The sequence below is a fragment of the Varanus komodoensis genome, unplaced genomic scaffold (assembly GCF_004798865.1).
Source record: "Varanus komodoensis strain SLA01 unplaced genomic scaffold, ASM479886v1 scaffold43, whole genome shotgun sequence".
NCBI classification, from domain to species: domain Eukaryota; kingdom Metazoa; phylum Chordata; class Lepidosauria; order Squamata; family Varanidae; genus Varanus; species Varanus komodoensis.
The window spans coordinates 1130274-1150340 of record NW_025335985.1 but is presented as its reverse complement, the minus strand read 5'-3'; the positions used below and the strand labels follow the sequence as shown (position 1 = coordinate 1150340).

General features: G+C 44.7%; 2 protein-coding genes across 4 annotated transcripts in view; one reads left to right on the top strand and one right to left on the bottom strand.

Moving 5' to 3' along the window:
• Positions 1–19143, bottom strand: part of IDUA (alpha-L-iduronidase) — a 52853-nt gene extending 33710 nt beyond the window's left edge. For 2 of the 3 annotated variants that reach the window (XR_006416065.1, XM_044444013.1), the window contains exons 1-2: positions 18352–19143; positions 15898–16038 (exon numbers count right to left, since the gene is read on the bottom strand). Coding sequence is in view for 1 of the 3 variants with exons in the window: in XM_044444013.1 (XP_044299948.1) it covers positions 15898–16038; positions 18352–18509 (299 nt within the window). In the remaining 2 variants the exon portion in view is untranslated. Of the gene's footprint in view, positions 1–3965; positions 4064–15897; positions 16039–18351 lie in introns of those variants that run through there. The other variant, XM_044444014.1, reaches the window with a different exon arrangement.
• Positions 9796–13182, top strand: SLC26A1 (solute carrier family 26 member 1). The gene is made up of 2 exons (XM_044444012.1): positions 9796–10401; positions 11598–13182. Exons 1-2 carry the CDS (start codon positions 9796–9798, stop codon positions 13098–13100), a joined length of 2109 nt encoding a protein of 702 aa, XP_044299947.1. The 3' UTR covers positions 13101–13182.
• Positions 19144–20067: the final 924 nt, after the last annotated feature.

Below are 20067 nucleotides of genomic sequence, written 5' to 3'. Positions count from 1 at the left end.
GTACAAGAACAAACCTGGTGGGAGTTCCAGAAATAGTGGAACAAGAGATTGGTATGCTGGAGAATGGAAGTTTCCCTGCATATGACATCTACTAGCTGTCTTGCTCACCCTACTAATGGGGCAACTGCTTCAAAGGAAATCCTGTGAAACAAGCAAATCCGAGTTAAATTAATTCATGTTTGCTTGATTTAGGCAAACAATAGAATGTTGGATTGTTTAAATGCTTTCTCATTCATAAACCCACACTGTTCTTGCCTATTGCATCACTGGGATTAATTCTGCAAAATCTAAATTTCACACCAAAATTGCTGCCCTTGAAGAATACTTTCTAGATGGTTTAAGCCCTTCATTCATGATTTATTTGAACCAGATTCAATGTTTTCACTTCAAATAATGTATCTTTAGGGTGAAATCAGCCCCCCAAATTATGTTCTAAGATTACAGGGGATTCTGAAGTACCAATGAAAATGGAAGCTAGCGTGTAAGCAACTTCGAGCGCTCAGGGCGGCTTATATATTTTGTAAGCCGTCCTGAGCACCCAAAGCGATAGGACGGGGTATAAATGCATCATCATCATCATCATCATCACCATCATCACCATCATCACACTAATTTCGACCACTAGGCCAGGCAGGTACAACAGGGACACAAAAACAAGCAGCCACGTGGCTCACTGGCTCATCATATGCCAGCCATCTGGTCAGTCTCATTCCTAGTGGAGGTCTATGTAGTTCCCCCTTCTCCTACAAATTGGCAGCATTTGTTCACCTAATATAACTATAGATCATCTGAGATCATCCTTAAACAGACTGTGCATACAAAGGAAGAGGAAGGTGTTTTACTCAAGGATACCAGGCCCAAGGACTTTATGCTTGGGCACCAGCAAAGGTTGCATACTGAGTGGTCTGAGCTGTTTTAAGGCCATGATCCACCAGGAATGTCCCCTCCGCAGGGCAAATTAATGTAGTGAAGACCAACTCATTTAGATGGGCTTTAATACTAGTTAGTTCTCATTCTCTCCTGCTTGGCGTAATTCTGAGAGGACTGGTTTTGTTTCCCTGATCTCTTTCCTACACTGGCTGAAAAGTGTTAATATTTGATTGTTTTATTTTCATTGCAATGCTCTGCTTTACTGTCATTGAGGGTCCTTTGGGGATGGAAGTATGGCCTTGCAAAACTTTTGTTCATTTTAGCAGGGCCCATGCGGCTGTTGCTTCCGACAGAGCAAAGCCCAAGAAAATGTTCTTGAAATTGCAACCTGATGGGGGGTTGCTCTCACCCCATTTTAAGTGGCTTGTAAGGTGACTGGTTCAATGAAGTTTAATCTCAGCTAAGTCAGTATAGAATCAGAGTCTAAAGGAGCTGCCTAAGCATCCAGGAGCAATGTCTGGTGTAGCTGTTGCAATTTGCAGATGTCATTGGGAACCAGAGCCACAGGAACCCAAGAGACATCACAGAGAAGCTGGAGGCGTGTGCTAAGAGAAAAAAGAAAGACCCTCCCACATGGCAGCATTAATCTATGGAATTTGTTGGTGAAAGATACAGCAACAGCTGAGTTAGTTTGCCCCACAAGGTGTGTTTAAATGAATTGATGCAAGGCAAGTCTGTATGTGGGTGTAAGCTGTGACAACGTTAGATTTAAGATTCATACAGGGACAGGATGCATGTCAAGCCTGCTTTGCCTTCACAAGAGCCTTGTCCTCCAGGTCAGTATTTCCCCCTTTATCCCACTCACTCACACCATGTACTCACGAACAACCCAGGGTTGTCTGTCCCCCCCACCAGCATGTACATCCACTCTTGCTTGCCTTTGCAACCCACGGATTGCTAACTGGGGGTTGTTATGACGTGCAAACCAGAAGTGTGTGCTTGGGGAAAGGGTTACCTTTACCAGCTTTTTCCTGTTCATAGAACCCTCAGAAGTTGCCCTGGTAATGTGGAAATCAGCTTTCCATCATCTGGTAGGTGAGGCAAGCCTCAAATGGCCCTCAAGAGAGCCAGTGTGGTGCAGTGGTTAAGAGCATGGGACTGGGACTCAGACGATCTGGGTTCTAGTCCCCGCTCAGCCATGGAGCCAACTGGGTGGCTTTGGGCCAGTCACAGACTCTCAGCCCAACCTACCTCACAGGGTTGTTGTTGTGGGGATAAGATGGAGGAAGAGATGTAAGCCGCCTTGAGCCCTTTGTAGGAAAAAGGCAGGATATAAATTGAAAAATAAAATAAATAAGTGTTCCTTGACTGTACACACCTTCTTAAGAATGAAACACCGTCCCAGCCCCACATTGCATGTGACATTTAAATAAGCTGACAAGACACCACATACCAACAGTATGACAGAACAGTAATGATAAATATTCTGACAAAGCCTCCCCCCGGCTTTATTTATTGACTGTCACACTTAATCATAGGCGGCTTCTAGCTGAACTTGCATACTGTATATCTAATGGGCAGTGCCACACAAAAGAAATGGGAACTATGACGAGGGTTTAAAGCTCAGTGATATCTTTGCAGATACCTAACGGTAGTTAAACCAAACACTTAGGACACAAGCCTACGCAAGTCTTAGGCAGGAAAAAAGTATTCTTTCCCAGCATTCCCCAAGCCAGGATGTGGAATGCTGGAAATTGCAGAACTTCTCCTGTTCAAATAGGCCTTTGCTCTGATCCTGGGAATGCTGGGAACTGCAAGGCTTTTTCTGTCTAAATATACATAGGACTGCACCCCTAGTCTTTATCTAAATGGCACCACTTAAATGTTTTACTTTTTTGCATATTGCAAATAATAGGAATGGTAAAGAAGTGGTACACACAAAGGCAAATTATCTAATTGGTATGCGAAGTAAAAATTTTAATTTATTTTCTCTTCAATTATACCAACAGGCAAAGGTACTTTTATTTTTTTTTTAATTTCCCAGGTACTTTTAATTTTTGCTAGCATGCACAATAGTTAACTAGCTGCATTTGTGTGGCATTCCCAGTGACGAGGCATCCCATCCTCTCTTATCTCATGATTGCCTCCCTTGCTACATGGTGCTGCCTTCTAGAATGGTATTCCAAGCAAGAATAGCGGGGAAACTGGGGCAAGACTTTTCATTCAAATCACTATGTTCTGATAATTAAAAATCTGGTCACAGGATTTTAATGGATCCCACTAAGTCAGTATGTATTACGTATACAAAAATGCTTTCAGTGACCAATCTAGTCCAGTATTGTTAGCCCTGGCTAGTAGTGTCATTTCCTGGCCTGTCATAGCCTGTTTCTTTTCTCCCATCTAAATTTAGATGGGAACATAGAACATGCATCCAAGGAAATCTAGAGATGATGCCTTGATATTCAGTGCAGTGAAGGAAAAGTTACACTAAGCAAGTGCTTCCCAGGTCGATGCATGGTCAAGTTAACAGAAAAACAAGACAATGAAAGTCTAGCTGTATCAAATGTGCAGGCCACAATTACCAACATATTGTTTCAGCCTGGGCTTTGCTAGACAACATGTCATGGATGGGTAGGGATCTTGTCTGACATCCCTCCATGAGCTAATGTTTTTGCTGTCCCTTTTGTTGCACCCAGCTGTCAGCCTAGCAATTATAATGTTGATGAGCTAGAAAACAAATGTTGATCTAATGGCAGGAGAAATGTGTGAGACAGGAAACAGCAGACATGAGCCTGCCTGTTTGCAGCAATTCCAAATGCTTAAATCAGTGATTCTTAAACTTCACAATATTGAGGGCCACTAGCTCTAAGCTAAACAGTTCAAAGCCTTCATTATAACTCAGCTGTGGCACTTTTCATCCATGGCTACACATGATGGCGAAACCAGCAATGAGGCCTGGTGGTTCTGGTTGCTGCAATCATTTTGCAGTGGTGAAGAGGCAAGTTCTTTTTCAGAAAAGATCTTTAAAATTAAAACGGAAATGTGTGTTTCTCCACCAACCTGTGGCAAACACTTCAAAGACATCTCAACCTCACCTTTTCCCAAAGACCACACGAACTGCAAGTAGATCCTGGAAGGTGATATCCAGTTCTGTCCCTCTGCCAATGGGACCATGACCAACAAAACAAGAATCTAGCACTTCCTAAAGCCACCAGAAATGAGATAAAAAAAATCTTTAACAGAACAGCTCAGACAAGGAAACTCCACTTTAACTATCTCATTCCTGGAACTTAATCCATTCCAGGACTCTGGTCGTGACCCAAAATGGTCGTGAGCCAAGTTAAATTTCCCCATAAGGTTCAGTGTAAATAAGGTTAATCCGTTCTGTAACTATTTTTTAATCAGAAAAATGTGAAGCAAAGTGACAAAGAACAACAAAGATCGTGGCCATCTCCCCACCACCACCACAAGCACCACAAGCACAAGTGTGGCCATCTCCCCCCCCCCCCCCCCCCCCCCCCCGGGACCCCGGCCCCCGGGCGGGGGGGAGCCGGGCTGGTTCAGGGGGGGGGGGGGGGGGGGGGGGTGCGGGGGGAACGGGGGCGTGGTCGGGGGGAGGGGGGGAATCATGCGGGGGGGGGGGGAGATAGCCACGATCATGGTCGCCACCCAATGTGAAGTTCATGACCTGAGTTAAAATTTTTATGAAATTTTTGTTTGCAACCTGATTTGGTCATGAACCAAAGTGTTTGTGAGCCGAGGGACCACTGTGTATCAGTTCATTTCCAGGGTTGCAATGGAAGCAGGAGTTTTCCGCTAAGTCAGCTGTGGGTTTCACTGAAACAGCACAGTCAATAGAGGTACAGGGACAATGCTGGATACTGCCCAAGAAGCACAGCCTGAAAATCATTAATGTATATGTAAAGCACCAAAGAAAAGACAAAACAGCAATTCTGCAGCCATCTGGTTCACGTGCTAACTTGATCTCAAGTTTTGCACAGTGTAAACATCCAACTTCCTGTGATCAGTCAAATCTTGCCTGGTCTTTACTAATTTAGACATGCAGCAAAATTATCCTTGTAACTAATATATGTTGGCTTATTTTTAATATGCAAATATACATTAACCTGACTAAAAACTTTTAAAGTGCAGTTTGCAAGAAAACCCTCTGCCAAACAAAAGCTCTCTCTCTTCCTGAATCCTCTTCAAATTGTTACTGCCAGAGACAGATTGCGTGGATCAATTATTACACAGGCTATACTTTAAAGATTATTGCTTGTTTAATGTTTGCCACTGAAAATTGAACAAGTCAACAATTAAGGTCAAATAGTTTAAAGTTGGGCACCAGACATGTGGAAACAGAGGAGCGGTTTTGGATTGTGCTTTGTGGTCCCTTGTTCATGCCCTTCTTCAATATTTACCCAACACAGTCGATTGCTACATTATGGGACTGCCCACAGATATTAAAGCAGATTCGCTTCATTCTTTGGCACTGATCTGCCTGAAAGTACTTGGCTGCAAAGACTATGGAATGCCACTGAGATCTTCATTTGTTACCTACTATACATACATTGCAGAACACAGTAAGTAAGAAGAGCAGGTTTTTTTCACTTTGCAAGGGCTTACAATTCCATAATGGCATCAGAAATGAAAAGAACAACATAAATCTAAATGCAGTAACAAGAAAACAGATTCACTGGAGCAAGAAATCCGTTTTTATCCAGATATGTAGCATGGATCTCAGCATGTTTTAAGTGCTACAGTTCATTGGAGCATCTGTGGCTTCGCTCCTTTTGGAGACCATGAAGTTAGAGATGGCAGAGAAATTTGCAAACAATTTTGATTTTCTAAGACTCTAACCCATAGATTCCACAGAGGACTGGCTTTTCCCAAAGTCACACAGATTCTTTGAAAAAATCTTTAATTTTACGGAAGTGTAGTCACAGAACATCTACTAATCATAATGATCCATTACTCCATAAACTAAAACATGAAATACATTTTTCCAGGAATTTTGGGGAGTGCAGATTTGTGCAACTCTGAAATTGTGCAAATTTGTATAATGCATCTGTGCAAAATCTAATTCCTTCAGTGATCAGAGAATGGAATGAAAGGCACCCGACAATCCAGGAAACATAGATGAAATGGATTTTACAATGCCTGTACATCCACACATGGAGTTTACCCTTTTTATAAGTAAATATCACTCTAATTAAGGAATAATAATCCTCCATGTATCTCCATAAAAATAATTTCTGTATGTATGTGGCTTACTTTTAAAAAACTGCAGCAAGTTTTTATTCAACAAGTAATAGCAATGATTGTAATAATAGCATGCCTTATTATTTTATATACTGTTCTCTCAGCGCATTGCTCTCAGAACAGTACTACCCATGTTTAAAATGTTAATATTCCAAATATGCTAGTTCAGTAAATCTTCCAATAACCTCATGAGGTAAGTCAGTCTGTGTTCTGATAATATCACACTAAGAGCCCATCTTTGTATTCTTTCAACACAGAATGTGCAGCTCTATGTAACAAGGAGCAGGGCCTTTTCAGTGGTGGTGACATCCCTCCAGTGCAATGTTTCTGCCTTGGGGGACCTCAAGTGATAGTGTACTGCCCACTTATTCAGCCAAGCATTGGTGCATTAAGAGCTGCCGGCTGTTCTTGTCTGCTAGTAGTCATCGGATGGTCTAGAATGGTTTTGCAACTACTGTTTTGATGTGCGTATGTTTCCATTCTGCTTTTAATTGTGGCTTGGAAGCCTTCTAAAGCTTTTGAAAGGCAGGGTTAAAATGTCTTAAATGGAGGTGATATGAAAGTTGAGATGGAGAAAGCAGAAGCTTGCCTAAAGCATTAGTGAGCTCATGCATTAAAGGAGATTCTCCATCAAACACTTCCTGGTGTTAATATTTTCACTGTTAAATACCTTTGCTCTCAGTGGATTCCCAATGTACTCACGTGGAAATCAGAGATATTAAACTTATTTATCAGATCTTTGTGATTAACTGACAACTAGAAGTCACTTTCTGATGAGAAAATAACAATATAAAATATTTGCCTATGCTGATAATACAGTATCTGAAAAAGGCGCTTTCCTGGGCTGCTGCTCATTAAGGCCCTGCTCTTCTGCTGCAAACTGATAATTGCTTTATTGTAAAACACTGTTAGTATTCAGCTCACTATCATGAAGGCATTGCTGCCAAGACTTTTTCTGGTAAAGAAATCGCCATCATCTGGGCTCTTGTTGGGTTTCCAGTTGACTGACATTTTATTTTGAAATGATTACTAAGGCTAAGGCATTGGATGCTCAGCAGCAGAATTTCTTGAATTCATTTGTGGTGCCCTGCTTTTAAATTGCCCTCTTCTTAAATCTTTGATTAGGAGCTTCTCTCCTTTAAGAAACTTGTTGTTTCTTTTGTTGTGCCCTTTTGTTGTGGGTAGTCGCAAAGTCATGCCCAACCCATCATGACTCCATGGACAACATTCCTCCTTTCACAGAATGGCAAAATAAAGCAATATGTGGAGTTATTTCAAAGCAGGAGTTTAAAAATTACATTAGAAAATCAACACTCTGTGACCTGAACCTCTGGTTTACTAAAATAACGTTTCACCCACTTATGCAATCGGGATGCATTATAGGAGTTGTGCTAACAGCTAAAATCGCTGGATTATATTTACTTTAAAAGAAATTATTCCCCTCTAAATTTGCTCCTCTGTGACTCATAGCTCTATGCATATTTACTCAGAAGAAAGTCTCATTGAGTCCAATGGGACACTCCTAAGTAAATATCTGCAGCCTTACTTTACAGATAATGGAGACACTGCTGCCCAACAATCAAACTGAAAGCCAGCCCATTTGGTACAGTTAATTTGGAAAAGATTCATTCTTATTGCCCCTATGCCCCTTATTGCCCCTACGAGAGCCAGTGTGGTGTAGTGGTGAAGAGCATGGGACTGGGACTCAGACGATCCGGGTTCCAGTCCCCGCTCAGCCATGGAGCCAACTGGGTGACTTTGGGCCAGTCACAGACTCTCAGCCCAACCTACCTCACAGGGTTGTTGTTGTGGGGATAAGATGGAGGAGGAGGAGGATGTAAGCTGCCTTGAGCCCTTTGTAGGAAAAAGGCAGGATATAAATCGAAAAATAAATAAATAAATGAAAAGATAAATGTGAATACTTCCAGTGATCCATAAAAGAAGAGACATCCCTTACTCCAAAACACCACAGTGACAGAGGAATAATAATAATAAAAAATGAATCTGAGGGCACAATGATACTTCGGTTGGTTGATTTTTAATTTTCAGCCCAACAACCTTGTGTACACAGAATACAGCAGCAATTGCCAGCCAGAATGCAATTTGCATGTTAAATCTCTCCGGCTTATGTATATCTGCCAGTGAGGTAATCTCAGAGGATCCATGTTCCTGACCCAAGATATACCACCCCATTTTACTTGCTCTTACCCCCTGCAGTGGGGAGACAATTGCAGGATTATGGGGTGCCCACTGAACAGATCAGTCTTGCTCCACAACCAGGACCAGCTAAGCCAATCAGCTTGAACTGACAGCTTGATTCCCACATGGGCAAATCATCCCCTTTTGGTCCTCCTCTCTCCCTGACAACCCAGGTGATCAATCCCACCTAGGGCTAAGTCCTGGGATATTTGCAGTAAAGATTCAAGTCCCAGCAGCTCTCTGTGTTCTGCACTAGAGATGAAGCAATTTTACCCAGAGGCATGCAAAAGGTGAACAAGGGCATGTCTTTGCCACATCCACCTGGTGGAAGAATTTCCATCTCCTCCTACTCCCTCACTCTATGGTTTGAGGCACTGAAGACTGATGTTACCATTGATATTGTTCTGGCTCCCCTTGATGAAAGACGGCCTTTGATTGCTTGGCCTGGTATGGAAACCTGCCCCCAGGAGGGCTGTGTGTTCTTCCCTCCTCCCTTCTGTGTGTCATGCTCATAAAACTGTGCTTGTGAAGAAGATTCAACACCATGCAATCTGGGCCTGGCAACGATCGTGGGGTTGTTGCTGGCCATGCTGCTGCAGCTGATGGAGTGGGAGTGCTCAGGCAGCTTCTTGCAGGGCACGTGTGTAACACTGTGCGTCGAAGAGGCATCCTCGCCATTGTGGCTTCGCTGGTTGCAGAGTTAGCTCCAGGTTTTTGAGGGCCGCTGGGCAAGCCGCTGTCCATTGCCCCCCCACCCCTCCTCACTGGCCCGCTTTTGTACCGTGATGGTTACTGGCTGCGCTTCCTCCTTCTCCAAACTGCCAGTGTGTGTTGCTGCTCCTGCTCAGCACCACCACCGTCTGGGCTGGAGCAACATGCAGGTTATGTGGTGGGGAAAAGGAGGAACAAGTCCAAGTGCTCTTGTCAGTAGACCCTACTAGGGTGGTGTGAGGGCATCACTGAACAAGGGACCAGCAATGCCTAACCTTGACACTGGTCCTCAATGGCTGCCTAGTGTGAGTGGCACGTAGGAGTCATTGCCGGCACTGTCCCTGACTGGGGGGCACTGACCAGGTATGTGTTTTATTTCTTTGTACTTTCTACCTGTATGTTTCCTTCATCTGCTTCCAGGATTGGCAGATGCTGGAAATGGTATGAGTTTTGCCAACGTAATGGCAACACTGGCAATATCTCTAGGATTGGAGTTATGTCAGCATAGGATTGCTCTACCTATCCCATAAATGTTTCGAGACGGACATTGCCTGGAGTCTTTGGGATGGATGGAGAGAAAGACAAACTGAATAAATAAAACCAATCAAGATTTTTCAAACCAAACGCATTCTAAGCTATAAATTAACTTGGGTTCCAGTAGAAGGAACAGGCAATGTATCAGTCATGATCAAACCCATTCAAAGGATAATCTGATTTTGTTACATCACAGGAACTGATTAAAGCAGGCCCAGAATGGAAAAGGAGATGGAGCAAACCAGCAAAGAAAATGGTTCTCCTTTCCAATTTTATACGGAAAGGAAAACTCCCATCAAGATCAGCAAAGCAGCAGTGGTCAAGAGCCACCTGAGGAAAGACTGCTCCTGCACAACCAAAAGAATGAAAGATACCCTCATGAACTTCTTCCCTGTGTTACAATGGCTGCCCAAATACAACTGCAAAGAATACATCTGTGGAGACATCATGTCAGGCCTGGTCATTGGGATCATCCTAGTTCCTCAAGCAATCGCCTACTCTCTGTTAGCAGGCCTGAAGCCCATCTTCAGCCTTTACACATCCTTCTTCGCCAATATCATCTACTTTCTCATGGGGACCTCCCGACATGTCTCAGTGGGCATCTTCAGCTTATTAAGCTTAATGGTTGGACAGGTTGTGGACAGAGAACTGCTCTTGGCAGGGTTTGACCTCAGCGATGATGCTCAGGAAGCCACGGATGGTAGAGGCCCTTCTAATGTCACTGTTTACAATTTTACCCTCGGCATAGTGGGTGGGGAATGTGACAAAGACTGCTATGCCATTGGGGTAGCGACGGCGTTGACCTTCATGGCTGGTGTTTATCAGGTAACATCTTCTTCTGCCCTTTTGATTATGTGTGTCTAATTTGTATCTATCTCTTTATGTAGAAACCTTCATATCTCACTTAAAAAAGCCAGTTTCTCCAAAGCAGCAGGCAAAATGAGAACCCCCAATTAAATTGAACTATCAAACGGAGTAAACCTACAGCAACATCCTCCTTCCCCCCCCCCCCGCCGAAGACCAAAACAAAACAAAAACACCAGTAGAAATAGTTCATTAAAATTCTTCCAAAATAAAAAGGCTGCATGCACCATTACATGAACGGGGGTGCCCACTGGTGCAATAGGAGTTTCTTCCCACTTCTTTGCCATGCAGCCACCAGCATGCCTTCAAATCTCTGCTGGAGAGTCCTCCAAGCAGCAGATCAGACTGGGGAGGGCACACGGGAGAGGGGGAATCTGTTCCACCAGCGTTGCTCATTCTGCTGGTGGGGGCACACGATTGAATCCAGCCCAGAATTTCCGGAACCCAGCTCAAAATGGGAAGTGGGGAGGCTTGGTGGATTTCCCCAAACAGAAGAGTCCATTTAATCTAATTACATACAATATTACATGCAAGGAAGCCCAGTAAAGGGTTGTTTTGTTATTATTTATACCATTTTAGAAAGGGGGAGACAGCGGTAACAATAAAGAGTGGCAGAATGGGAAGGGCACAGGCCTTTACCTGTATAAAGCCTACCCCTGGTGAGGGATTGGGCCTGCATCTTCCTCACTTTGCCTCAGAGCCTCTTCTGATATGTGTTGAATGTCACCATAATAAACAGCCTCACATCTGGGCCCAGGGATAACTATAATGGGGATTTGGCCTTTGCACAGAAACCCCTATTCCAATGTGGCAAGGACCCCAGGCTGGCTCAAAACTGGGACAGCCTTAGGATGAGTTACGTAAATGGCAGCATATTTCTGAAAGGGACAGAGGGGCTTAGTATACCCTTTTCTTTGTTACCTTTAAAAATGTTAGATGTTGAGATCTGTAGATAAATCCTCATTCCACTTACTTTTAAGCTTACTAGTATCAAATTGTGTCTGGTAGAGCTGCTGTCTCAGTTTGCTTGGAGCTTCATCTTTTCCATGTAAGGAAATGTAGAGGAAAAGAAGAAATTCTAGGAAACCGCGAGGGCAGCGGATCAGCTACGGTACAGTTGGGTTCCATTCTAACCCTTGTGCTTGCTTTTCTTGCAGGTTCTGATGGGAATTTTTCACCTTGGCTTTGTGTCAGTGTACCTTTCTGAGCCCGTGCTAGACGGCTTTGCAACTGGGGCTTCGTTAACCATTCTGACAGCACAAGTGAAGTACCTCATTGGAATAAGAATCCCTCGTGTCCAGGGTTATGGGGCCTTAATTACAACCTGGGTTAACATTTTCCACAATATTTCCCAGGCCAATTTCTGTGACATAATTACGAGCACCATCTGCATCACTGTACTGGTGATCGCCAAAGAACTGGGAGACAGATACAAGCATAAGCTCAAGGTCCCCCTTCCAACGGAGCTGGTGGTGATCGTGGTGGCCACCCTGGTTTCCCATTATGGGCAGCTGAACGAGCTTTATGCCTCCAGTGTGTCGGGGGAGATTCCCACCGGCTTCATCCCACCCCAAGTGCCCAGCTTCAGCCTCATGCAGAGAGTCGCCGTTGATGCCGTACCACTTGCCATTGTCGGCTTTGCCTTCACGGTATCACTCTCTGAAATGTTTGCCAAGAAGTACGCCTACACGGTCAAGGCCAACCAGGAGATGTTTGCCATTGGCTTCTGCAACATTATCCCAGCGTTCTTCCACTGCTTTGCCACCAGTGCAGCTCTGGCCAAGAGCCTGGTCAAAGCATCAACGGGCTGCCAGACTCAGGTGTCCAGCCTGGTGAGTGCCGTGGTGGTCCTGCTGGTGCTGCTGTTCTTCGCGCCTCTCTTCTTCAGCCTGCAGAAGTGTGTTCTGGCCTGCATCATCATCGTCAGCCTACGGGGAGCCCTTCGGAAATTCAGAGACATTCCCCAGCGCTTCCACCTGGACAAAACGGATGCACTGGTTTGGTGCGTCACCATGCTCTCATCTGCTTTGATCAGCACGGAAATGGGGCTCCTGGTCGGGGTTGTGTTCTCGGCCCTGTGCATTGTGGGCCGCACCCAGCGCCCCCACGTGGCCCTGCTCGGGCAGATTGGGAATTCCGCCTTCTATGAAGATGATGAGCGCTACAAAAACCTTCTGCCTGTCCCAAAGATCAAGATTTTCCGCTTCCAAGCACCACTTTATTATGCAAATAAGGACTTTTTCCTGAAGTGCCTCCATGGCAGGACGGGGCTGAATCCTGCTGTGGAAGTGGCCAAAAGGAAAAGGGCCAAGAAGAAAGGGCAACTGAGTCTTGAGAATGGAGGTGGGCAAGGAGACACCACTTCATGCCTGGTCAGTACACAAAGCGACTGCCAGGCTATCATTGTGGACTGCTCTTCCATCCCATTTCTGGACACAGCTGGTGTGAGCACCCTGAAAGAAGCACTCAAAGATCACCAGGAACTGAAGATCACTTTTCTTCTGGCTTGCTGCAACCCCTCCGTAATAGCATCTCTAGAAAGAGGGGGCTACTTGGAGAGTGCAAAGAAGGACATACATGATTTGTTGTTTCACAGCGTACACAGTGCGGTCCAGTTTGTAAGAGAGAAGGAGATTACAGGAGATGAATCTGTTGTATAGCCCAAGATGCAATCAAATTATGCCAGCACCTGGCAGTTGACATCCTACATTCCCTGCCGAGAGGTTGCCATCTTCCACATGTTCCGATATGGAACCTTCCTATGTGGAACCTTCCTATTCCAAAGTGTTTTAACCTTTATGGATACTGAGCAGTATAAATATGACATACCTAGGGCAGGTCCAATGTACAATACATGTGGACCCTGAATAAACATAATGCTAAATCACTGTTTAATTTTAGAAGCATTTGTGATGGCAAGCCTTAGGCATGCATTTCTGGAGCTGAAGGCTCCAGCTCTGAACAAACCATAGTTTCCTGTTATGGTTTATCTATCCATTAGCTCAAACCTATCCATGTCCAACTGTGGTTTCAGTTTCACATTTCTTCATGGTCCCTTCTCATAACCCCAAAGCAGGGGTGTTGACCCTCAGTCTGGGTGTTGAAATTTAGCTGACCTGTAGTTTCCTTTCTGCCTCACTGGGGCTCCCTAGATGGCCATGCCTCTTCCTCTCAACTGTTGGGTGGTTTCCTGGTTTTTCCATATTTCTAACAGGTCAAAAGCCTCTTTGAAGACTTAGTTACTGATAATATGAGTTTTAAGCTAAAATGTACTGGTCCTTTTGGTCCTGTCCCTGCCCAACACTGGATTGCTGCCTTCATCACTTGCCAAGCACTTCTCTAGCACTGAATTTAGCCCTCTGACTGGAAGAGGGTCAGCACCCCTGCTCTAATACATTCCCTGTCATTACATATGACCCAGGCCAGTGCCTCACTGTTCTATTGCTAGAAAATCACCCAGTGCAAAAGAAAAGCAAAGTTTGGGTGCCCATATTAACCTTTACTTCTTCCACATTCCATTAAGGCGTGGGATTTTATTAAAAAGATTCATCAGAAATCCTGTCTCTTGCTTCTGTTTGGAGAGAAATCAACTGCTGAAAAGTCTTGCCCACAGGGACAGGTTTTATCAGACAGCAGCAGGTAGAGCATTGCTTTCCTTGCTTATTCTGGGTAGTTTTTTTTCACCAGATTGCAAAACCCTGTACTGCAGAAAATGGACATTTTCAACAGGTGTCACTTCAAGCAAAGCTGGCCCTGAAGCCCTGAGACAAAAAAAATCCAAGTGATGCTCCCAGTGAGTTGGGCACACAGTAGATGATTGAAACTAAATGACTGACTCCCTAAACAGACTCACTCTTGCCAATGCAATAGTACCCAACTAGCATAATTCAACAGGAATAACATCCTGGTCCCCACATCTGCCTCTTTTATGCATGCCTCTGGATGAAATGAGGATTTTTCTGTTCTGCAAAAGAATAAATGAGATAGGGTATAAGTATTCCAGTTCAGAAAACTGGTGCTCCTAAGAAACCTGAGTGTGTGCACATGTGCATGCAGGTATGTGTTGTTGTTGTTTCTGGAGCAGTTCAGACAATTTCAGAGAAGAGGAGTCTTGGCAAAATAATTTGGAACTAATCAGAACTAAAGGGAATAGTAGTAAATCAGTGTATTTTAGGATGCAGTCCTGTGCATATTTTGACAAGGAAAAAGTCCTGCAACTCCCAGCAGTTCCTGGCAAGCTTGGAGGATGTTGGGAGCTGTAGTTTTTTCCTTTCTAATTATGCACAGAATTGCATCCTAACCTTCATTTTTAAAGCAAAATCTCCAACCCTTTGATTTTATGGAGAAAGCAGCATGGGATAGGATTAGAGATTCACTTATATGAAAGAAACTTGTCTTGAGTACAAGGACTGAGCTCTGAAATACGGGGTTCATCTCTGACGAATCGTTCTACAGCATCCCATCCCTAAAAGTGCATGGGCAAAGCGCCACCTCCTCAGTGCAAAGCTCCAAGAACAAGGAAGGACAGTGCGTACAGAATAATCAAGAACCAGGAAAGAAAGTACATCTGGAATCTCAGTACAGCCTCGTGGAGATGCAATTCCTGATCAGAAGGCATGGATGTATGTAACATCTCTGGATAATGAGACATCAGTGATGTTGGGCACACATTTCCACAGCAGGCTCACATTCTACAGGGGCAGCGAAGAGTTGGTCCTTTAGGTCATGCTTTCCTTGTTTTTTCTCTTTTCCCCATCCTAATTTTTCAGACCTCTGCTGAACCATTCCACTGCATGTATAAGTTACTAAAGCTATGCACACTAATGCATACAAATTGTCCCATTCCGGTACCTTTCCTTCCCCTCATAGATATATTCCCCACTGCAGATGGAGGAAGGAACTGAAACAGAAATCCCCGTGGATCTGACCAAGCTGAATGTTTTAATTAGCAAACTGGAATTTCTTCTGTAAGAGACCATGTGTGCATGTGCCTATATACCCAAGATCAGAAGCTCTGCGCTGCTCCTTCCTCATACTCACAAAAACTGCAACTTCTCTCTCTCTCTCTCTCTGTCTCTCTCTCTCTCTCTCTCTCTCTCTCTCTCTCTCTCTCTCTCTCTCACACACACACACACACACACACACACACACACACAGTAGCAATGATTCCACTGCTCAGCTGAAACTGAGTCACCATCTGAAGACATCTGGATTAGAATACATCAAATCAGGCCTAGACAAGATGAAGCACAAGGCAGAAAGAATCCCCCCCACCTTCTTTGAAAAGCTTCTTTTCTAACTCTTCCTCCAAGGAAACAATGGCTTGCATAAGATTCCCAGGGAATCTCCCACCTACAGAGAGTACAAAGTCAGACCTGCTTAGCTTGCCCCAAGATGTCTGACCCGTTCATAAGAACTAAGGCAGCCACAAATAACCGAATGTAGAATCTGCCTTACCCAACTTCAATAAGCTCCAGTAGCCAATGGATTCGAATTTGCTCAATGCCATTATGCGGCACAGAGGAAATGTAGGCCAAATTAATTCTTTGGTCTTGACTGAGATCAAATAAATCTGCTTGACTGTGTGGCAAAGGAGGGCTGAAATAAAGAAAAAAATTACGGCATTATATAGTGTATTTGAGAGTTCAAAGACCTTCACATATATTAGCAATCCTTAAAACATCCCTGCTAGGTTAGTTGATACTATTATCATAGGGCCACTGAGAGGAGCTGATGGCTTTTAGGGTTATTCAACTTATATCTCAAATACAGTGGTACCTCGGCTCACGAACGCCTCAGTTCACATCCAAATCGGGTCGCGAACAAAAATTTCAAAAAAAAAATCGACTTAGGTCATGAACTCTGCATTGGGTGGTGGCTGCGACCATACTGGGGTGGGGGGGAGGTGGCTGAGATCGCGCCCGTCTTTCCTGCACGAGCGCAACTGCAGTCTCAGCTGTCTCCCCTCAAGCACAATTGCGCCCGTCTCTCCCCCCACCTGCGAGCATGCCAGTATTTGCACCCATCTCCCCCCCCCGCCTGAGTGTGCCGGGATGACGGGCACGATCGCGGTTGTGCTGGAGGGGCGGGGAGATGGCCACACTCTTGCTCATGGTGATGGGGGGGAGATAGCTGCAATCTTTGTTGTTCTTTGTCACTTTGCTTCACATTTTTCTGATTTAAAAAAATAGTTACAGAACGGATTAACCATATTTACATTGAACCTTATGGGGAAATTTAACTTGGCTCACAATCAATTTGGGTAATGATCAGAGTCCTGGAAAGGATTAAGTTCATGAACCAAGGTACCATTGTACTAATAACTAGAACAAGAGACATACCATAGCTTATAAGGTATAAGTAGCAAAGCAAGAATCTATTTCAGGCTTTCCCAGTCTGGTACCCTCCAGATGTTTACTGGCTGGGGAGGATGGAAATAGGATCTGATGAGGTCCCACACAGGCTGAGAAAGGCTGACTTGGGAAACTGTTAGGCACCATCAGGGAAAGGCCATGTCACAGTTGCTCCGCATCATTCAAATTACACACTGAAAATTCACTGTAGAACTATATAACAGAAGTGACTGTATGAAGGAAAGGATGTATATACACGAAAGCACCTTTTTAGCAAAACTCCTAGTGTATATCCTTTTTGGGGGGGGTGGGGGGGTCACTCCTTGAAGACAAAGGCAAAGGCAGCCAGGACAAGTCCTAAGCTTTATAGAACCAAGGGATGGAATCTCACCAGCCCTTCGCAGCATCAAATCCCCATAAGCTGGTACTGTATTGGAGAGCAGGCCAACTGTTTCTGTCCCTGGCAAACTGCTATAGTCACACAGAGTATGGGGCCCACTGCCAAAGACCCTGACTTGAGAACCTTGGCGTATACACAATGCACTAGCAACATCTCTTGCTCCCAATGGCTCTCATATGCTCAGGACATTTCTGTGGCCATGTGGGAGACTCAGTGTCTATTCTTATGCAAGTCCTCCTTGAAGTATAAAGTATACTAGAAGTCAGTGAGATCTCAAAGCAAATAAATATACATAGGGTTGAGGTGCCAGGGCAACATTAAGTAAAATTATAATGCCCATATGGTTACATTCTTTTTAGTAAGCCATGCTATTGGAGTACGTCTATGGAATGCGTTCCCCAGAGAGGTCCGCCTGGCGCCGTCATTATTTGCTTTTCGGCACCAGGCGAAGACCTTTTTATTTAAAAGTTATTTTAACTGTTAATTTATTATTATTGTATTTATAGATTTTAATATATAGCCGAGATGGTACCAGTTTTTAAATTATTGATTGTATTCTTATTTATGTTGTGAGCCATCCCGAGGCTTTGTTGTGATGGGGGCGGCATAGAAATGTTTTAAATAAATAAATACCTCAGTTACTGTCACAGGAAGGCAACACATCTAACATTTTGTATAGCTAAGAGGGATATTTCCACAGGAGGCATTCATGGGTAGAGGATACCTGCTTATTTAACAGCTATAACTTTGGTTGCATGGTGACAAACAGCTGGTGTAGTCCATTAGCTGGTGGCTGGAGAGAAACCGACAATTTTAATGTAGCTACATTAAATACTAGTGATGCCGGTCACTAGCATCTGACTGTTGCAGGAATTGTGGCTCCGTACTGATGCATCATGCTTGCATTTAAGACTAACACTGTCTCGGGGCTTATCAGATCTCTCGTGCTCAATTTGCAAATTCGTCAACTAGCAAATATATTTCTCTCTTAAGGAAACTCATCTGTTAAGAGGTTGATCCTCTCGACTTCCTATCAAGAGAAGCCGGGAAACAATACAATGATTAAACAGTGCTGCATGTTATTTGTGATCTGCACGAGAGAACGGTTATTAATACCGGGCAAATAGACACGTGTGTGTTTGTGTGTTCATTTCTTACCAAAATCCTGTGCTTTTCCAGAAGTGTTTTAGTTCTCTTTCAGTCTGTGAGAGATCCACGTTGACAAAGAAAGCCCCCAAGGCCACTTTCATTATTAGTCCCAGTAAAGCTGCCACAAGTTTCCATGCCTTGCGGGACCTCAAAAACTCCAGACACATAATGTTATCCCGAAGAAAGTCCGAAAAGCTAGCGCCATGCCATCCTGGGCTTGCAAAACCACCCGCGGGCAGGCTTTAAGCCTCGCGGGTGGGATACTTCGATATCTTATCGTAGGTCTGCCCCTTTTTGCTATCTTAGGACATCAGTTCGTCCTTTTGGGCAGCATTACGCTGTCTTCGCCAAGGGATGGATTTCGGAAACACGCCCTACTGCGATGTCGCTCCGAAGTTGCAAAGCGGAGATTAAATTCACCCCTCTTCTTGAAAGGAGATGGTCGTTACTGTATTACTTCCTGCTTTTTTGCCCCTTCTACAGACCGGAGATATGGACACTCCTGGCTGTACTGGCTCTAGTTTGATGGGATTTGCTCGCGTGTAGAGCTGCCCTTGGTTGGGAAAGGGCCCCACCGAGCTCAGCAGGGATAATCGCCAAGCAAATATGTGGAGGATCCTACTGGAAATGAGGGACACGGGTTCAGCTCTAACTTCGCATTCTCTAAATCAGTGGTCCACAAACTTTCTTGGGCTGCCGCGCCCTTGCCTTTTGAGCGACAACCTTAGTGCCCCCACGCCTCTTTCTTTTTGTTAGGTCTATTGCTCTACTACAAATTTAAAACCACCAACCATCGCTCCCCTGGATCTTTCCACTGCCCCCAGCGAGGGAGGAACCGCTCAGTTTGGAGATCTGCTCTAAATAATTTCCTTTAGATGGCAAGTCGACGCTTATTTTAAACAGGGAGAAAAAGTCTACAACTCCCAACCAGTTGGCTGGGGAATGCTGGGAGTTGTAGGCTTTCTCCGCTGTCGAAGCATGCGGAGGCGCGTTTGAACTCATTGAGTTTTTTCTAAGAAAGGTGCGACAGCGCGTGCGCTTACTGGTGAGCAACGCATTAGACTTCCTAGCAAACTTGTAGGCGTAGAAGGCGAGACAAGCGGCTGCAGGCTTTAAAGACGCTTCCTGGGGATGAGGCCCCATCGGAACACCAAAGGATTTACTGTTGAGTGAACAGGATCCTGGGCGGTAAAGTTGATCCTGCAGCACCCACTTATCAGTGGGAGAGCAAGTCCCATTGGATTGAGGTTATACGTTTCATGTTGCATTTTATGGTTTTAATTTTTGGGAAGCGCCCAGAGAACTTTGGTTATGAACTGAAGCAGAAATGCAACGAAGGCAATGAGAGTCATCTCGGAGAGAACCTAACGGATCGCTTCGTACAAGCCCGACCTCGCCCCCTGTCGGCTACTTGGCCTAAACGCAGGGTTCCCTTAAGGCTGGTTTGTTTCTAAACTGACAGAGTTCCCTTCCCGGGCGACCAATCAGCGGCCGCTCCTTTTTCTTCTCTCTCCCCTCGCTCTTGTTTCTTTTCCAACTGAGAAGCAACAAGGAGCCTTTTGGGAGGAGCGAGGATAAGCACCGCCTGTCTGCCCATTTACGGCTGTGTTCCTCTGCCTGATTGGTCCATTTCGACAACGGAGACTGGAGCGATGCGCGATTGGTTGTTACCTTGACCAATCAGGAGGCGCTCCGGCGCAGTCTGGCGTCAGGGTATTTCGCTGC